The sequence below is a fragment of the Etheostoma cragini genome, chromosome 2 (genome assembly GCF_013103735.1).
Source record: "Etheostoma cragini isolate CJK2018 chromosome 2, CSU_Ecrag_1.0, whole genome shotgun sequence".
In the NCBI taxonomy this organism is placed as follows: domain Eukaryota; kingdom Metazoa; phylum Chordata; class Actinopteri; order Perciformes; family Percidae; genus Etheostoma; species Etheostoma cragini.
The window spans coordinates 2,823,792-2,842,354 of NC_048408.1; the positions used below are offsets into that span (position 1 = coordinate 2,823,792).

The 18,563-nt window shown below is 38.7% G+C and overlaps 2 protein-coding genes and 1 non-coding gene across 6 annotated transcripts in view; 1 reads left to right on the forward strand and 2 right to left on the reverse strand.

Moving 5' to 3' along the window:
- The window catches only part of LOC117957301 (microtubule-associated tumor suppressor 1 homolog), a 71,731-nt gene extending 61,013 nt beyond the window's left edge, over positions 1-10,718 (forward strand). For all 4 annotated transcript variants that reach the window (XM_034892959.1, XM_034892950.1, XM_034892975.1 and 1 more), the window contains 8 exons: positions 3,668-3,791; positions 3,942-4,032; positions 4,537-4,642; positions 4,915-4,988; positions 7,552-7,650; positions 8,460-8,576; positions 8,828-8,925; positions 9,473-10,718. In XM_034892959.1, coding sequence (XP_034748850.1) covers positions 3,668-3,791; positions 3,942-4,032; positions 4,537-4,642; positions 4,915-4,988; positions 7,552-7,650; positions 8,460-8,576; positions 8,828-8,925; positions 9,473-9,686 — 923 coding nt within the window. In that variant the 3' untranslated portion in view covers positions 9,687-10,718. The remainder of the gene's footprint in view (positions 1-3,667; positions 3,792-3,941; positions 4,033-4,536; positions 4,643-4,914; positions 4,989-7,551; positions 7,651-8,459; positions 8,577-8,827; positions 8,926-9,472) is intronic.
- Positions 10,719-10,841: 123 nt separating this feature from the next.
- LOC117957323 (fibrinogen-like protein 1) lies at positions 10,842-15,489 on the reverse strand. The gene is made up of 7 exons (XM_034892986.1): positions 15,328-15,489; positions 14,368-14,536; positions 12,787-12,946; positions 12,437-12,534; positions 12,266-12,354; positions 11,285-11,481; positions 10,842-11,136 (listed from the first exon to the last, which is right to left on the reverse strand). The coding sequence occupies exons 1-7, from the start codon at positions 15,382-15,384 to the stop codon at positions 10,857-10,859; spliced, it is 1,050 nt and encodes a 349-aa protein (XP_034748877.1). The 5' UTR covers positions 15,385-15,489; the 3' UTR covers positions 10,842-10,856.
- Positions 15,490-16,652: 1,163 nt separating this feature from the next.
- trnar-ucu lies at positions 16,653-16,744 on the reverse strand. Its single transcript is given in 2 exon segments — positions 16,653-16,688; positions 16,708-16,744. It is a non-coding gene; the product is annotated as a tRNA-Arg (tRNA).
- Positions 16,745-18,563: the final 1,819 nt, after the last annotated feature.

The following is an 18,563-nucleotide window of genomic DNA, read 5'->3' on the forward strand; positions in this document are numbered from 1 at the left end:
AAATGCTGTGAACATATTCTTTGGAGATCTTTACAATCATTCCACGAAAGAACCAAGTGACCGTCCTCTATCTAAGTATCTAAGATCTAAGTTTTACGGGGTCCCATTTATGCCAAAAGTAAGTCGTAATGCTTACTCTTTATGTCTATGTGTCAATGTCTATGTCTATGCTTCCTGTCAATGTCTATGTCTATCTGTTTATGTTAATTGCTTACATAACTCAACTTCTTTGTCAACTCCCTCCTCGTCATTTGACTCTGTGCACTCTGTCAATGCAGGGTGTCGTTGCACTCTGTCAATGCGTTCTGTCTCTGCTCTGTCAATGCTTTGTGTTGTTGCACTCTGTCGATGCTTTGTGTTGATACTATGCGTTGTTTCACTCTATTGTTGTTAAATGTGATTGCTCACACATAGCAACAACCAAGTGAAACGACAAATTGCAACAACTGAGTGAAACGACACATAGCAACAACTGAGTGAAACGACACATAGCAACGACGGAGTGAAACGACACATAGAAACAACTGAGTGAAATGACACAAAGCAACGACAGAGTGAAACAACACTGTCCTGACCAAGTCAGCGTCGACGCAGCAAGACGACACAGTCAAATGAGAAGGAGGGCAACAGACGACAAGAGCAAGTTGAGTTGACAAAGATGTTGAGTCATGTGAGTGTGGCAGTACAAGGCAATACCACTTGGGGGATTAAAGATTTCCAACAACACCAATTAGGATAGGCTGAAGACCTTTAAGCACACAGGTTTGTTTTACCAAGTTAAGGGTCAGAGACACTGAAGTAATTATAAAAATATACAATTTTATTTGGTTATATGGTAAAATAGCAACATCTTTTCTGTTAAAAGGAATATAATTGATATTAAAACAAGAAACCAAACACAATTCAAATCAATAAACCAGCTGACACAGTTAAAGTACAACATACTCCAAACAATATCAACCAAAATCAATACAAGCAATATGTAGAACAGTTAATATTTTAATAAAACAATATTTGTGTTAGTCTGTGACGTACGTTACTCACCGTTGATCAACTGTTTGCTTCAGCTGGCTAACGGTAGCTATCAACTTCCCAACTAACGATTACCGCTAGCTAGTAATCTAGCAAGGATTATCCTTTCAGACCACAGTGGACTTCAGTGGACTTTCCATCCAATCTCTCGACTGGACCTTTGTCTGCCAGGACTGCCGGACTCTTTCAAGTACATGTATTCTCTGTCTCCGCCCATCACTTGGTAGCTTTGAGACACCTGGTTAACTGTCTGCTTGAGCCAACTAGCTTCTGCAGTTGTGTTCAGAATAATAGCAGTGTGTTTAAAAAAGTGAATAATGCTCCAAATTCTTAGAATAGCTTTGAATTTCATAATAGTAATGCATTGGGAATGCTGCACGTTCAATTCCAAACCAAAACACAACCAACATTGATCAAGTTTGTGTTATACTTTTAAAAGGAATATTAGGCTGTCTAAAAAAAAATACAGTATTGACAAGTGGGATTGAGGTCCTGGAATTGGGCTTTCAATACATGGGGGTCGGCGGCCCCTTGACCCAAGAAGAACAATTTTGCTCTTATCAGTCCACAGAAAGTTGTTCCATTTCTCCTTTTGCCAGTCAATGTGTCCTTTGGCAAATTTCAACCTATTCAGTATATGTCTTTTTTTCTGCAATGGGACTTTGCGGGGTCTTCTAGCTCATAGCTTTTCTTCACATAGCCTTCTTCTCACAGGTAACTTTAATTATTCGTTGAATTTCCTTTTGGCACTTCTTTGATGCATTTGAATAGTAGAATAGTAGTTGAATAATTTTGGCTGAGCAGCTATATATTTGTATGCACTTACAAATGTTATATGTTTTCCTCTCTCCAATCTAGTTTTCAATCAAAGTCCGCTGTTCTTCAGAGAAATGTCTGATATGACCCATGTTGCTGAGTGTTTCAGTGTGAAATGCCCTATAACCAGCATGCACAACATTTGCTTCCTTCCTTCCTTAAATAAAGCCCTAATTGACATCTGTTTCCTCACTAATTGAACACAACCTCTCTATTACAGATTCAATTACCATGAATGAGCAAAATGCATGTCATGAATGTTGGGTCTGTTGGTTTTCTATGACTCTACAACACTTACTAGTAAATTATTTGCCATGTAGAAATATCATTTCCACCAAAAAATATGATTAATGAGGTTAGTGATTTTGGACTGCTATTTTTTTGGACACAACTGTAGGTAACACAGCTCAAATAGCTAACACTTACAGCTAAATTTAGTGTTGGCCACTCCCTCTCTGCACTGCAGAAAATTGTGCTCGTAAAGTATTCCTCATGGCAACTTCTCAACGTCTTCTGCTATGTCACTCCAGCTTGCGTTGCCAACATAAAATTTAAATTAAAAATAAAAGTATTGTCCCGTTGTCTGCTTCAGCTACAGTAAGAAAGAAAAAATATTCCCCTCACACGTCCAAAATTCTTAGAACACATCAGATAACCTTCCGCAACGATTGCAGGCTCTTTGGTGGACCTCTGCTTTGAATGACTTACCATCTTGACAAATGAATGGACTACTTGCAGAGTGACGTGAATATATATCAGAGGCACAAAAAAAGTTTATTATCATATAACTGTCATTACCAACCCGTGCCTTGCGTAGTATGGTAATAATTTGACAGGGCTGACAAACTAGTTCTGGTCAATATCACTATCTGGTCCTTGAAGTAAGGAATGAATTCTCTGGATTACAGTAAATGACGGATTTTTCTAGTTTTTATCATATAGTTAAGTAACTTATCTGGCTTACCACAGAATGGCAGCATGATTTATAGCCTGATGTATGCAGGAATACCCAGGTTACTGAGGGAGTTCTCTAGGTCTGTTAACCTGGTTATGAGAACTAAGATTTTAACCAGGGTGTTTGAGAAATCAGGGTATTGCCTTAACCTGAATACAATTCTGTTTTTTAACTGCATTTATACACACTGATTGAGTGAATATCTGGGAACTGTGTAAGTGTAGAAAAAATTACCAAAAATCCCATAAGCAGTGAGAGGTAGAGACATGGTAGTCCAGGTATTATTTATCTATATATTTTCACGTAAATCAGAATGGCGTATTATGACAGGGAAAAACAGAGGGAAGCAGGCATGTGCTTGTGTGAGAGTTCAAATGAGTCATAAAAAGAATGAGTCTTGCTGCATACTTCTGAGCTGACTTGCAGATGTTTCAGGGTTGGATCTCATGTCTGCTGTAAGAATAATTTAACTGGTAATTTAACTGGAATGTGGTTGTCAGAGAACATTGAAGAACACACACACACACACACACACACACACACACACATATATATATATATATATAAAAATATATAACAAATAACATCTAATCTTCATTATGTGTTGAGACACTGACAGTTCTAGGCATGTCTAATCTCAATATAGTCTGGACTGACATAATGTGATATGATGATCGCATCAGTGTATATTTTGGAAATCACACTTTAAAGCCATATTATGTAAGAATTGGGATTTTTTGGGATTTGGCAAACCCTACAGTTTTAGAGTGCAATTCACTTACACTGTCATAAATGTGAACATCTGTACATATGCATTTGTTATGATTAGTAGTACAAACTCTCGCTCTTCTTGTCTCCTTTCAGTTTTATCATCACAGTGCTGTGAAAGACTGCAGAAGGAGAAGGAGGAAGTGCGCATCAGCTTGGAGGAGGCATTGAACAGGCAGGAGGAGCATCACAACGAGGAGCTAGTGCAGCTGGAGGACAGGTGTGGCATTCATCTCTGCTGCTGTGCTCACAGCTGGACACTCATCCTCACATGCTTTTTATACCTATAAATCTTCAGTGATACCACGCTGTGATTTTACTGTTGTCTGGATGTAATTTGTGTCTATTTGAATGTTCCTCTGTGTGTCAGATTGAGGAGCTTTTATCAAACAGAGTGGGACAAAGTCCACCAGACGTACCAGGAGGAGGCTGACAAATTCCGCTTGTTAATGGAACAGCAGGTCAGATCACACACACAAATATCGGGTAGTGACACTCGTACTAATTGGGGGCGTACTAATGGGGGCGGCTGTGGCTCAGCGGTATAGCGGTTGCCTGCCAATTTGAAGGTTGGTGGACCCCGCCCCTGCAGTCATTGTCAAAGTGTCCTTGGGCAAAACACTGAACCCCGAGTTGCCCCCGGTGCTGCGCATCGGAGTGTGAATGTGTGTGAATGTTTATCTGATGAGCAGGGGGCACCTCGTTCGGCAGCTTCGTCCACAGTGTATGAATGTGTGTGAATGGTGAATGTTCCCTGTAGATGTAAAAGCGCTTTGAGCAGTTGTTAAGACTGGAAAAGCGCTATATAAATACAGCACATTTACATTTACATTTACTAATTCTGCAATAAATAATAGAGGACGGGGCATTGCAGTCGAGCCGAGCCGAGCAGAGCTGATACTAGTGGTGGGTAAGCAGTATAAAGTAATTTGCACACCGCCCTAATTTTCATCTGCATCCTTCAGGTGGAGGAGCTGAGGAGCCAACAGGAAGCAGAGAGAAAGAATCAGAAAGTGTGTCACAGCCAGAATATGGAGTCTCTCAAACTGGAGTATGAGACCTCCACACAAGGTGTGTGCAGGAAAAATACATACTACAGCTTAGTATTTTTCACATTATTAAAATATTTTATTTTTGTTACCAGCCTAAAACTGTCATTCATAAAACTGAGGATTATCTGAAATTCTTTACATTTTTAACGGTACATGCATTAATTGCTTTAAAATATTGAATGAGTATTTTCAAGATTAGTCATCACTGATTGGTCCGTGATTTTGCTCAATCACTTGCTAATGTGTGTTTGTGTAAAAATTAAAATAAATAAATGAGTTTGTGCCTTTCAGAGCTAAAGAGGATCCAGCAGACAGACCTGGAAAACCTGAATAAAACTCTGAAGGAGACTGAAACATCTCTGTCTGTAAGAGACTTTCATACATTGAATAATGATGCACAGGAAGTTTTAGAAATGTTTTCAGACGATTTTTTATGGCGTCAGGTTTGTGTTATGCCATATCTTGTGAGCACGATAAAACATGCTAATTCTATAATTTCACACGTGCAGATATTACTCTGCGCACCAACTCAACAATTGAGTTGTACAGGCAGCTGCAAGCGTGAATCAAGACATAGGGAGAGGGAAAGATTGACACCTGCGTGTATTTAACTGAGCAGCACACGCACAGAGCCACCACCACGCGCCTGCGAGTGTTTCTGAGCGCTGGAGGGCGGACGCTATGGCAGACATGGCTTTAATGTAGGGGGAACCTCCGGAGCGAATCAGGGTCTTCACGTTTTTTGGTGTCTGGGTGGATGAAGATATAAAGTTTATCATCTTACATGTAGGTAAGATGGTAAACAAATAGAAAGGTATCAATATCTTCTGATGATAATTTATAAAGCTATGATAGGTTCAGTTTTCAATTATGACTGTTTGTGTGAGGCCCGGCACAAATCACGCAAAACAATAATTGTTTACAATTTTTATTAACATTCATCAATTAATAGTTGCTTAAACTTAAGATCAGACAAGTGGGGTGTCTGGGGATACCTACCCCTTTGTAAAATCAAATACTCTATTTTCTGCATTCTGATACGTTTTTAGGCTCCAATTTATGATGAAACCTTATTTATTTATGTCAAGAAGAACAGAAAATTCTGGAGGCAGGTGGCAATTTAAAATTTAAAAAAAATGAAATGGAATTGATGCTGTAAGGGGGCTTTCAAATACAGGACCTGGTCCCTAAGTCCAGTTTGTTTAGTTAATATGAACAGGGCATGATGATAATGTTTTATTCCAAGGAGCACCTATTTTCTAATTACTTTATATTTAATAGCAATGTCTCCTTTATTCAAGCAACAACTCACTTTTAAAAGTGTACGGTTTACTTAATACTTATGATCCCTCCGTTACTTTCTGACTTAACAGCTTCAAAGAACACATATACAGTTACATATAGTAACTTTAACGTTGTAGTGCAAGATAGCACTGTAAATAAAGGACTGGATAAGTGTCTCTCATCCGTTGTGTTGTTGGGATGAGTGCAATAAATGTCCGGAAAATTCTTGCTATTTCGATATGTAACCTTAAAGCCTACCTTTAACATTAGATCTGACATTAGCCTTAACGTTAGGCCAGCCAGTCCGATTTAATGTTTCATGACGTGGCGTATGATGTAAAGATCAAGGTCCACTAATAGTTAAAATGCCAAAAACAATTGTAAGTATCTGGCTAGTTGACTCTGTTATAGTTTAGGCTAATTAAACTGGCTGGCCAGGCTAAACAATAGCCATGGTAGTTGAGGCTAGCTCTAATGTTATGAGATAAGCTTACATTGACAAGGATTTACGGACATTTCAAAAGCATTGCATCCCAGCAACAAAACATATGAGAGACATTTATACATTACTTTATTTACGGTGCTTCTTGTGTCACATTGTCATAGACAGAAAAACTGTTTTTCGACCGGTAGGCTACACTCCAGGCTTTCTGAACGATAGCTGTCAATTAAGGTAGACTGATATGCTCCGTTTGGGTGAAATTGCCCTAAAAGTGACCAATCGTAGGAGGGCCAGTGCCTCAAAGTCAGTTTCATTTGGGCTAGCAGCAATCAAATTTGAGAGCAGAGTTTACCTGCCAGAACATGTATGGCCTCCAGTGATCGCAAAGCAGACACTCCCGGGCGTGTGCAGCTCAGTTTAATACACGCAGGTGCCATTCTTTCCCTCTCCCTATGTTTTGTTTCACACTTGCAGCTGCCTGTACAACTCTCGATTGTTGAATTGGTGAGCAAAGAGTAATATCTGCGTGTGTAGTGATATAATTTGCACATGAGCATGTTTTCTTCATGCTGCAATATATGACATATACCTGATGCCATATTTTAGAATCTTTTTGCTGTCTTTCATTCAGACTCCGTCAACATCTGTTTTGCACTGATATGCTTTCATTTTTCGGGCACTCTGCTGTCCTTAACACCATTTGATAGAAAACCTTTTCTGGAACAATAGAGAGCTTAGAGAGGTGATAAAGTTTATGTTTGTTATTTAAAACGCAGTGAGTATTAACAGTGTGTGTAAAGTGTGAAAGATTATTTCGTATAATATGTCCGTGTGCTGTTGCCATACTCCCTTTAATTTAACAGTGGAGCAAATAGTTCAGATTTAATGTTGCAAGCAAAGCAAAGTTAGGATAGATATGAATCCATATAAAGAAAATCGACAGATTTATGCAGGAAGATCAATTCTAAACTTTTAATATTCCACATTATATAGCACGTCTGGACATTATCCTGCATAAACAAACACTTTGCTCATTTATTATATTGGCAAAAAAGTGTTTTAGTCCCTTTCAGTTCCACAGTGAAAAAGCAGCATTTTAATTTTACCTGCTACTGTTTCTGATTCTGAAGTGTCTAAATTGGTAAGAGCCAAAGCTCAGTATTCCCTCTTCTGTCTCTGTCCACCTCTATCCCTCTTACCAGGAGAAAATATCTGAGCTGTCAGCAGAGAAGGCGGCTCTAAATGAGAAGCTGAAAGCGGAGGAGGAGAGGAGAAAGCAAATACTCACTGACAAAAATCTGGTAAAGATGATTATATCTGTCATAAAAATTGACAGAGGTTTGTTCTGAATATGTTTAACACAACCTCCCCATGTTGGTTTGGAAGAGTCACACTCCCTAATGTATTCCGATCCACATGAACTGACATCTCTAACCACCAGTGGTGATTCCAGGATGTTTTGAGTGGGTTGGCACAGGGGAAACAATCAATCAAGAAGGGGTGGATGTTTAATCAGAATACAGAAAATCTCCTTGGAAATATTGGATAGGATAGAACATAATGTAATTGTGCTAAATAAAATACCATATTCATTATTAATTTCACTTGTTTTCATGTTTTCATTTAAAAAAAATTGTATATTAGAATACAATCCACATTTTCTGCCACTGCCACTTTTTTGAAAAACGAATGGTTTTCAGCCAAGATTCTGATCCCATGGAACTAGCACTGGAATGCAGTGCTAGTTCCATGGGATCAGAATCTTGGCTTGTCATCATAGAAACATTAATTGGTCATGTGACAAGGGCTGGGAAGATTGGCAGAACAGGGAGCCAAGTGACAGTACTCTGATCCAATGGAAATCACAATTGTCAGATTGATAGCACTCTACCTCTGGATTGGTGAGGGGTTACCAGGGGGGCCAATCCTTTTTTTTCAACCCGGCCCCTGCAAACCACTATTGTCCAAACCACTATGATAAGGATGATCACATGGTGACTTGTAATCAGTATTACTGTCTTTGTCTGTGCTGACTCAGGGAGCTGCTTACCCCACAGGGGACATTACAGTTCCATGTAGCTTGTGCTAACTTGTTTGTTTGTTTGTGCAGAAGGACTCCCACACAGTCTACCTGGAGCAGGAGCTAGAGAGTCTTAAGGTGGTGTTGGAGATCAAGAACAACCAGCTGCACCATAAGGAGAAGAAGCTCATGGAAATGGACAAACTGGTAAGCATCTTTTTCTTTCACTTATTAGCTTGCAGTGTTGGTTGCCTCCCTGTGGTTTAAATGCTTTTTCAGAGTTTTTTTTCCTTCTAACAGAACTCTAGTATTCAGATAGAGATCTGTTTACTTTTTTATTTTTTTTACACTGTGAAAAATTGCTAAATTGAAGATGAACATGAAGCATGCAGTCCAGACATATTGTCACCATTCAGAGGAATATATGCATAAAGTCTTTTTGTTGCTGTGTGATACAGTTGGAGACTAATGTGAAACTGCAGGAGTGTCTGACAAAGGTCCAACAGGAGAATGAGGACTACAAGGCAAGGATGGACAAACATGCTGCTCTCTCCAAGTATGTTCTCCAGGTGCTATGTGTGTGCGTTGTGTATGTGTCTGTGTGTGGGGGCGTTTTGTGTGTGTGTGTGTGTGTGTGTTTGTGTGTGTGGTGAGATGGTGATTCATTGCTCTGCAGAGGTGTCAGTTTTGCCATCTGCTTTCACACAATATTTACACAATCAGATTTGTGACAGAATCCACATTACTGATTAATAAGTGGGTCAAAGTAAATAATAGAACTGCGAGAACAGTCCCTGAATTTAAACAGTTAACAATAATCTCAAATTAATAAATAATCTGAATAGGCAAAATAATCACAAGCATGTAGCATCTGCATTGTTTTCTAGTGTATCATCTGAACGGTAAAACACGGACATTTGTTGATAGACGGAGTGTATTTTATTGGATAAATAAACACATAGAACACATGGTCGATCTTGTTTAGTTAACCAGTGTTAACCAGTGTAAAGCATGTTTTACATAAGTTCTTTTATCTTTATGAATCATGATAGCCACAGTGTGTCTCCCTTCAGCCCACTCCAGCTCTCTGTCTCCCCCTGCAGGCAGCTGTCCAGTGAACAGGCCATTCTCCAGCAGACGCTGCAGAAAGAATCCAAAGTCAACAAGCGTCTGTCCATGGAGAATGAGGAGCTGCTGTGGAAGCTACACAACGGTGACCTGTTGGCGAGTCCCCGCCGGCTCTCACCCACCTCACCTTTCAACTCACCACAGAACTCTGCCTCCTTCCCATCAACCGCAGCTGTATCACCCAGATAACCCCAACAACAATGGATATTAATGATAAACTTGTACATTTGGAATAAATTGCATTAAAGACGCTTATTTTGAAAGCGAAAAGACATTGCAGTGGCACCGATGCACTTAAGTCTAAGAGTGGGACTGGCCTTGTTCTCTACCAAATGCCTGGTTCTTCAACAAACACTTCTTCTTTTTCTGAAGAAAACATAACAGGCACACCTCAGGGTCTGTACAGGCGCCTCACTCTTGTTTTGACTATTCCTACCTTTTATTTCTAAAATGTTGTACAGTTTAAGTTCAGTTTGTCCTGCTCTTTTATACCACTCTTGCTAAGGGGGTGGATAACAGAAAACCTTGGATTTGTAGCATATGTAGGATTGTGAAAACATACTCAAAGATGTTTGGGTTTGACAAATCATAAAATGACGGGTACTTCTTGATGGATTAGCATGGATTCTTTAACTTTTTCCCTTCTTTTAAAATGGATGTTTTTTCCCCTTAATAGCGAAGCTCAATCACTTCAATAAATCTGCTTGGGACCTCTGAAAGAAGTGAATGAACTTGATGTCTTACTGTGAACAAACAGGAACAATTGTTCAGTTTGTTAATTTGAGGAACTGACCGTTCATGAACCTTTCATCCAAAGGATATCTGTTCCTCCCTGAAAGCTCCTCACAACCCTCTACCTTAATCAACTATGTGGAATGTAATCACCCTCGGATGTTAAGTCTGAGCAGGCATCTCAGAGCCAAATATACAAAAGAAGTGTGTTGGCCAGGACAGTGTTCACCCTGCTCCCCTTTATTTTTTCCTTTAAATCTCTCATTAACAAAAGCATACGACTCACCCACCTCCTCTAACCTCCTCACCTTGTGCTCAAACAGAAACATATCTGTCTTTGATTTGGGTCACATATTAAAGTCCCAGAAAAACTCCCAGACTATGTAACTGGCCTGTTTGTCCTGAAAAACCTCAAGTGTACTCAAATTGCCTCAGTTCACCATGTTTTACTTTGGACACAGAATAAATGCAATATGACATTATATTAAAGCAACATTGTTTTATTTTGAGCAATAAAATAAACACAATTGTATACATATTTTGAAAAAGTCAAACAGCAAAGATCAGGAAAGGCTTGCGTGACAATGTATTCAGTTTAAGTCAAATGTATAAAAAGCAGGAAGCTTTTCAGCTCGAGTAAGGAGACGCGTCGCTTCCAAACTGTCGGCCTCTCTCTTCAGCCTGTCGGTCATAAGGGATTTCACCTGCAGCTCTTCTGGAATCACGTTGTTCCGGTAACGGCGCAATTCCCAGTGGCGGATGTTCGAGGTCAGCGGCTCGTACCATCATGACTACGGATTTGATGGAGTACCACCAACCGTGCCATGTGTACCACACCACCCCATCATCTGCCATCGCTTGGTACGGCCCTTTGTAGTAATGGCCATTCAAGTTGCCTGAATCACACCTTTGATGAGGAAGTAAAAGGAAAAAAGATTAGACATATATGGTCTTGTTCGTGTTTGTATATTGCCATTTTCAACTTTTCTCCCTTTTTTTCCATTACTAATTTGCGTGTTGTCTTAGCAGCATAAATGAAGGTGTCAGTCTATTACCTGCTGAACCACCAGCCTGACTTGCTGTGTCTGATACACTTAGCATCATCGTCATTCTGGTGATCATAGGTGCTGAACTTGACCCCACCTGAGCCCAAGTCTGGACTGGTCCATTTCTGCCCAGCAAAGGGGGGGCCATCGACCAGGGCATCCCCTGCATTCCCAGTGTACTCTCCCACATGTAATTGGTACTGGTCCTTTTTGTGAACAGGGGAGGAAATTGCAAAGAGTTTTGAATAAATTGTTGATGTTGCAAAAGCGCTTTTTTACATATTATACATATACATATATAGACTATCATCTGATTCTTGCATCAATGAGGAACAATGTTTTAATTCAGAAATAGAAAACATATGCAATCAAAACTAAGGACTGCAAGAATTGTTGCATATTTTAAATTCATATATGTAATACTGTAGGTTGATGGAGGGGATAAAGTTTTGTTTTAAATCATGACATCAAGATAAGAGGAAGGGAAAAAGGGCAACGGGGGTAAATGTAGGAAAAAGTGAATGGTTAGAGATGAGAAGATTAACATGTGTTGAGAGGAAGATTAAGGAGCAGTAAGGGGTAGTAGTATGATGAAAGAAAAATTGATTATTGGAGATTGCATAGGAAGAGAACCGCTAGCAAGCCGGAAGCCAGGCGTCCTTGATGTTGTTCCCATAATAAAGGTCGTAAAACAGTCTAAATAAGAATATTGTTATGGGAAATAAAGAGAGTGCAAGATTAAAGACAAAAGAAGGCAAGTCAGAAGAGAAACAGAAAAAGAAGGTTATAGGCAGTTTTTACTGAAAGAAAAAGAGTAGAGTGGAAAGACATATAATTACAAACGCTTTATTGATTTAATCCAGTTTGGGGAAATTCATAAAAAAAATTGTGTTTTGCAAAAGAGAATGAGATAACTTGAAATTTCACAATTTTTGTTGTGCCTTTTTACTTCCTCATACTGTTTTAATTTTGGCAGTGTCCCTGTTTCACCTTTTCATCACCCACTTTGAAGTTATTGTACTCTGCATAGCGCTGATTACCCACAAAGTCCTCCATGTCGATCCGCAGGTTGTAGTTTCCTAGAAAACACTGAGTTACACAGGCAACAATCCTATAATAAAAATACAAATCCTGCAAAGCCACACATAGATAGAAACCCACCTTGTGAGGTGAGATCGTGTAGAGGTTTATTGCCCAGCCAAAATTCTCCATCAGGGGAGTAGAGGTCTCCAAATCCATGTTTGTACTCGACCCATGCTCTGGACACACACAATGATTATAATACATGCACATACAAGAAAGAGTATACTTTATACAAAAAAAGGAACCAAAAAGCCAAGGCTTTTTGTTCAAGGTCTCACCTTTGGCATTTCTTTTTCACACACACACACACACACACACACACACACACACACACACACACACACACACACACACACACACACACACACACACACACACACACACACACACACACACACACACACACACATACACACACACACACACACCTGTCAAAGTTCTCAATGCCATCTCTTCTTCTCTGGAAGACAGTCCATCCTCCTCCATTGTTCATGTCACAGTAGACGCTCAGTGCGGTGGGAGAAGCATCTGGACGGATCACATACAGGCCACTGGCCACGTTACCGTCTGCAAACACCTCGGAGCAGTCTGTATGCACAAAGATAAGGCAAGGTAAAGTATTATAACCATGTAGGTACATAACTGGTATTAATTGCAATTCATCAGAAGCAAACAGAAACACACAGACATTTATTTTACATCTTTGTGGGATTCCTCTAAGCTTCCCACCTACAAGGTCTTAATTACTGCAACAGAGGGGTGTTCATGGACTCTCACAGGAAACATAACCACACTTAAAGGCAGCATAAGCTACTAAATGCCAACTGCTGATCGGCTGCCTGCTTATAGTTGATTAGCAGGGCCTTAAGAAGTTGTTTTAGCTTAGATAAATGGAAGGTTAAATATTCACTCTTCTTTGAGCTTTGTTTGGGTCTTTACCAACTCCACAAAGTTACCAAACACATGTTGTAGTTGGAAACAAGATTAATATGAACACTTTTAAGGCTGGAAATCTAAAACAATGAGCTAAAAGAGTTGGTGATTATTCTTTGTGAGTTTTCCACTACAAGCAAAACCCTTTTACATTACAACTGGTCATCTAATCCACTGTTATTAAAATACTGATTAGCATTGCTTTTACACTAAAGACTGGTTTGTGGGTACAGTGGCTTGAGAAAGTTTACACACCCAGGCTAAAGTTGATTAAAAAGAGGAATAAAAAGAAATCTTTTGAAAATTGATCTTAATGCCTTAGGAAAATCTAACCTTTTAAGGACACAGATTTTTTCTTTGTGAATGAATAATGTGTTATAAACAAATAAATGTTCTTCCTTAAAATACAGGGGGCGTAAATATACACACTCCTCTGTTAAATTCCGATAGCAAGCAGATTTCTATTTTTAAAGGCCAGTTATTTCATGGATCCAGGACACAATGCATCCTGATAAAGTTCCCTTGGCCTTTGGAATTAAACTAATCACATTTAGTTATTTCAGTTAACTAAATGGCTGGTTTGATTTGCATTGAGAGATGATCTTTTGGAAAGTTCCCCATGCCTATCGCTATGTATGGTGAAGGCTATGTGATGATATGGGGTTAGTTTAATTCCAAAGGCCAAGGGAACTTTATCAGGATGCATAGTATTCTGGATCCATAAAGCAATTGGCCTTTAAAAAAAAAAATGTACCTGCCTCTGTGGGAATTTAACATAGGGGTGTTTATATTTATGTCCCCTGTGTTTTGAAGAAGAAAAAGTGATTTATTAACAATACATTATTCATTCACAAAGAAAACTGGTGTCCTTAAAAAGTTGGATTTTCCTAATTTCTTTTAATCAAGGCATAAGATATTTCCTTCTCTACATTCCTCTTTTTAATCAACTTTAGCCTTGGTGTGTAAACTTTCTCAAGCCACTGTAGCTAGGCAGGTAGGACAGCCGACAGGTGATATAATGTAGGAAGTTTTGAAGTGAAGGCAGATGAAATGCTAATGTAGGTAACTCTGCCTACCTCTATAGTGGTTCTCAGGGCCCAGGTGTGTGTTGGGTATGTGCTCCAGAGACTGTGCCTGGCTGTTGTGGAGCTCCTGGATGTAGCGATGCTGGTCGTTGATTACAGACACCAGGCCCTGGATCTCGGCTTCCAGACGGGCCACATTCTCCTCACATGGCACAGGGGCCTGAAAAGGGGAGGAAAGAGAAGTTTCATTAGTAAAAACACATTTAAATACAGCTACTGCTTCCAGATAAAAATTGCAACCATTATAGAAAAAATAAATGCTTCATGTTTGACATTCTGTAGTTTCCATTTTTTATAGTTTTAAACCAACAATGGTCTAGTTCTACCTTGTCTAGTTTGTATCCAACTATTGTTTTCACTTTGAAAAATTATGTTTAAAACATTAACAATTCAATTCACTGGTGTTTATAACAGAAGTTATCGCGGGAAACTTTACAGAGACAGTAGATTTAGACCACACTCTGTAACATACAGAGACCCAACAATTCCACCCAAGTGCAAGCTTTGGTGCAACAGAAACAGACAGAAATTCAATAACACAGAGACACAGATACAGACACTATACAGTAACATGAGAAGCAGGATGTCTTTCCAGAAACTAATTCCTTGTTAGTCACACTATTATAGTTTTGCATGCGAACCACTGATTTGCCAAACAAACAGTCACTATAAAAACTGTCCAGTGAGGTCTTGGATTATCTGCAGAGGAAAAGAGATTGGTGGTCTTTTGTAACCGGCATTTTTTCTTAATGCTATGACAACCACAAAAAGAAATTTGGATAACTTTTTTTGTTTCGTGGTGAAAAAAAATCTGAGACAGGTATCTAAAACATCAACGCTCAGAAAACCCAAACTGTCTGTATATGGAATGATTAGAGTAGTGTTTAGTATAACATTGAAAAAATAAGTTGGAGTTTCTTAACATGGTGAAAATAAGTTGGAGTTTCTTACCGCCAGAGAAGCAACCATGTGAAGAAGAAAGGCCACTGAAGTCCTCAGCATTTGCATAATCAGTGATCTGATTGACTCAAACTGCCACACTTTCTTGTCTCAGTTTATTTATATAGACTTCCTCCCTCCCCTGTCCTATAGGCTGTTAGCTAATATTGTCCACTGCTCTTTTTGACCATGGCAAGATATTATTAACTGCACGTTGACTGACACATGGCCTCCATCTAGTGGCTAGAATAAGTAGTTATTGTCTCCTTATGATCCCTGATGCCTCAAACTGAACCTGCAAACTGCTACAATGCCTACAATTATTCACTTGGCTATAGTTTCACTCGTCTGATGTGATCACTGGTGATGCCAATGGCAGAATGTTCCAATTATGAATATGTGTTCTAGTTTAAGATTTCACTTTGTTGTTAAGAGATTTGTTATAGTTGCTGGAATTACAGATAACAGAGTAGTTTTTTGTTACACAGTTGTCATTTTTGATTGTTTAAGACCAAAATGTTGTCAATGATTAAATCATTACATAAATGTTTAAATCAATTCATAAATAATTAAATGCATACATTAATAATAAAAATGTTGGGTTTTTCAGTATTTGTGTCTGGATGTTAATGAGGTAGGGGGTAACCGAAGTGTAAAGCAAAGTGGACCTGAATCAATCATGTGATTAATCTTGTTTAACAGTTAGATTAGATTGAAAGATTACCATACCATCTACCTCATTAACATAAATACATACACTAAATTAATAAATAAAAAGGTGGAAATATATAAAAGTATAAATGTGGGTTTGTAGAAATAATCACTTAGTCATTTTTTTATTTCCTGATTAACTACCAATAATTAAAATTAAATAATATAATATCATTATAATTAAATACTGTAATTACTTATTCAGCCAAAACACATTTAAATACATACATAAAAGCTTAAATAAATAAATGACCATACATACATTTTAATAAATAAATAAAATTGACATGAATACTTTAAGGCGCTCTGCCACATGTATTTCATTACTTTGTGGTAATGTCACAGGCAATGTAAAGGCACCTTTAAACAATTTACTAAATGTTTCTCTATTTCCATATTTCATATTTTAATTTCCAACAAACATTTTGCCATTCATTGATTTAAGTATACATTTTATCAAGCATGTCAATTTTTATAAATTACTATGTGACATTTTTGTTATCTGAAGTCAAACTTGCTAAGATGTGTAAAATATAACAAGAGAGCAAGACGGAGGTTAGCTAAGAGAACCATAATTTGAACCAGTCGCGAAATCTCTGTCATTGTGAAGCGCAAATGAAAAAATGCGACTCCGGTGGGACTCGAACCCACAACCTTTGAATCACTCCTCAAGTGTTTGACTAGAAGTCCAATGCGCTATCCATTGCGCCACGGAGCCACCTGTAGGATTTCACGCTATTCACGGTAAAAATGTTCTTTAGATAACATTGTATAAAGTTGTTTCTATACAGCAGAGACTTGGACCCGGGTGTACGTTTTGATAGTTTTTTTTTTCAATCTGAACAAAAAAAACAAATTAACTAGAAAACGTTTTTTCGTTTGTCATTTCAAACAAAAAACAACGAAACGGTAAAAACAAAAAAAAGAGCACTTGTCCCTTTTTGGTTTCTAATAAACGAAAAACGACTGGACCAAATTCAAATAACGGTCCTATTTTCATTTCTCCGTTTGACGATCTACGTTAAAAGAAAGACAGATGGGCCAAGTGACCCGGAAGTAATAGTAAATAGAGCCCTTATAAATAAAAGCCAAGCTTTTAGACTGGTCATAATATGCAGCACTGACGTTATAGTAACGTTAGAAGAACAACAAGCAATCAATAAATTGGCTTAAATGAACATAGACCCAAAGAAATATGTTTGCAAAAGTAGGCCTAGTTTATTACAGTGATTTATTATCCACAAACACATCACCAGTCACGTTTAATGAGCGCATTGTGTGGTTCGATAACCAATTTTTTTTTTGTGTGCAGAGATGTTCCTGTTACCGCTAAATTATAAAATTAAACTAGAAAATTCCGCAGAAATTTTGTCAGTGGGCCTGTCTTGGTGCCCACATACACACACATTGGAAACGTCAGTTAGGAGTAAGTTGGTCAACACGGTCTCCAGGGAACAGTATTATGATAGGTGTGTGTGTGTGTGTCTGAGTGTGTCTGTGTCTGTGTGGGTGAATGTGTGTGTGTGTGTGTGTGTGTGTGTGTGTGTGTGTGTGTGTGTGTGTGTCAGAACTGGTTGCTATGCCATAATGACATGTCTGCGATCGGCACAAGATTTCTTACATGTTGACCTAAAATGATGTCTAAAGAGTTCAAACTGGAGGAGAGAGAGCAACTTCCAGAGATCCGTACGCCCCCCCCACTCTGTCCTCCACTCTAGCTCTGAACCTTCCACCACATACACACACATTGGAAAATCTGAGACGGTCTGAAAACGGGACGATACGTAAACTCACACACACACACACACACACAAACACACACACGCACACACACATGCATCTAAGAATCTATTATTTTTCCCACCCCTAATGAAAACCTGCACAGATTACTTGTTTTTTTTCCCAAAAAGTAAAAAAATGGATTTAATGGAACTAATGGAATAATATGTGTGTAAATGCTTTTACCTGTGTAGCCCATTAATGGTGGAGCTAACAGGTTTTGCTCGGTCCTTGCCCTTTACCTGCCAATAATAGACAAACTCCTTTGCTTCTCTTTTGACCCCTTTCAGATAGAGATGGTCTGATACCATTTTTTGCTTCCTGACACCAATTCTGATACTTGCGTATCGGCCAATACCAAGTACTGATCTCATACCAGTGTGTGGTAAATATTTTATTATGTGTAACTGTGTACTACTATCCCTGTATGGATGTGATATGATGTGATTTGTTGTCGGTCTGGCTCAAGTTAAAGTCTTTGTCAAATATAAACAACAAACACAAACAATGAACACAGTAGAACTTTTCTTTCTTTCTTCAGTTACAACAGACAAATAACAAAAATAAATACTACTACATGGATTCTTTTTTAAGGCTTTATTATGTGGTATTGGATCGGTGCCTAAGCTCCAGTACTTCCCGATTCCGATACCAGCTTTTTAGGCAGTATCGGAGGCAATACCGATACTGGTATTGGTATTGGTATCGGAACATCAGGAATCCACCACGGCTTTACAGGACTTCAGCAGAACATTAGT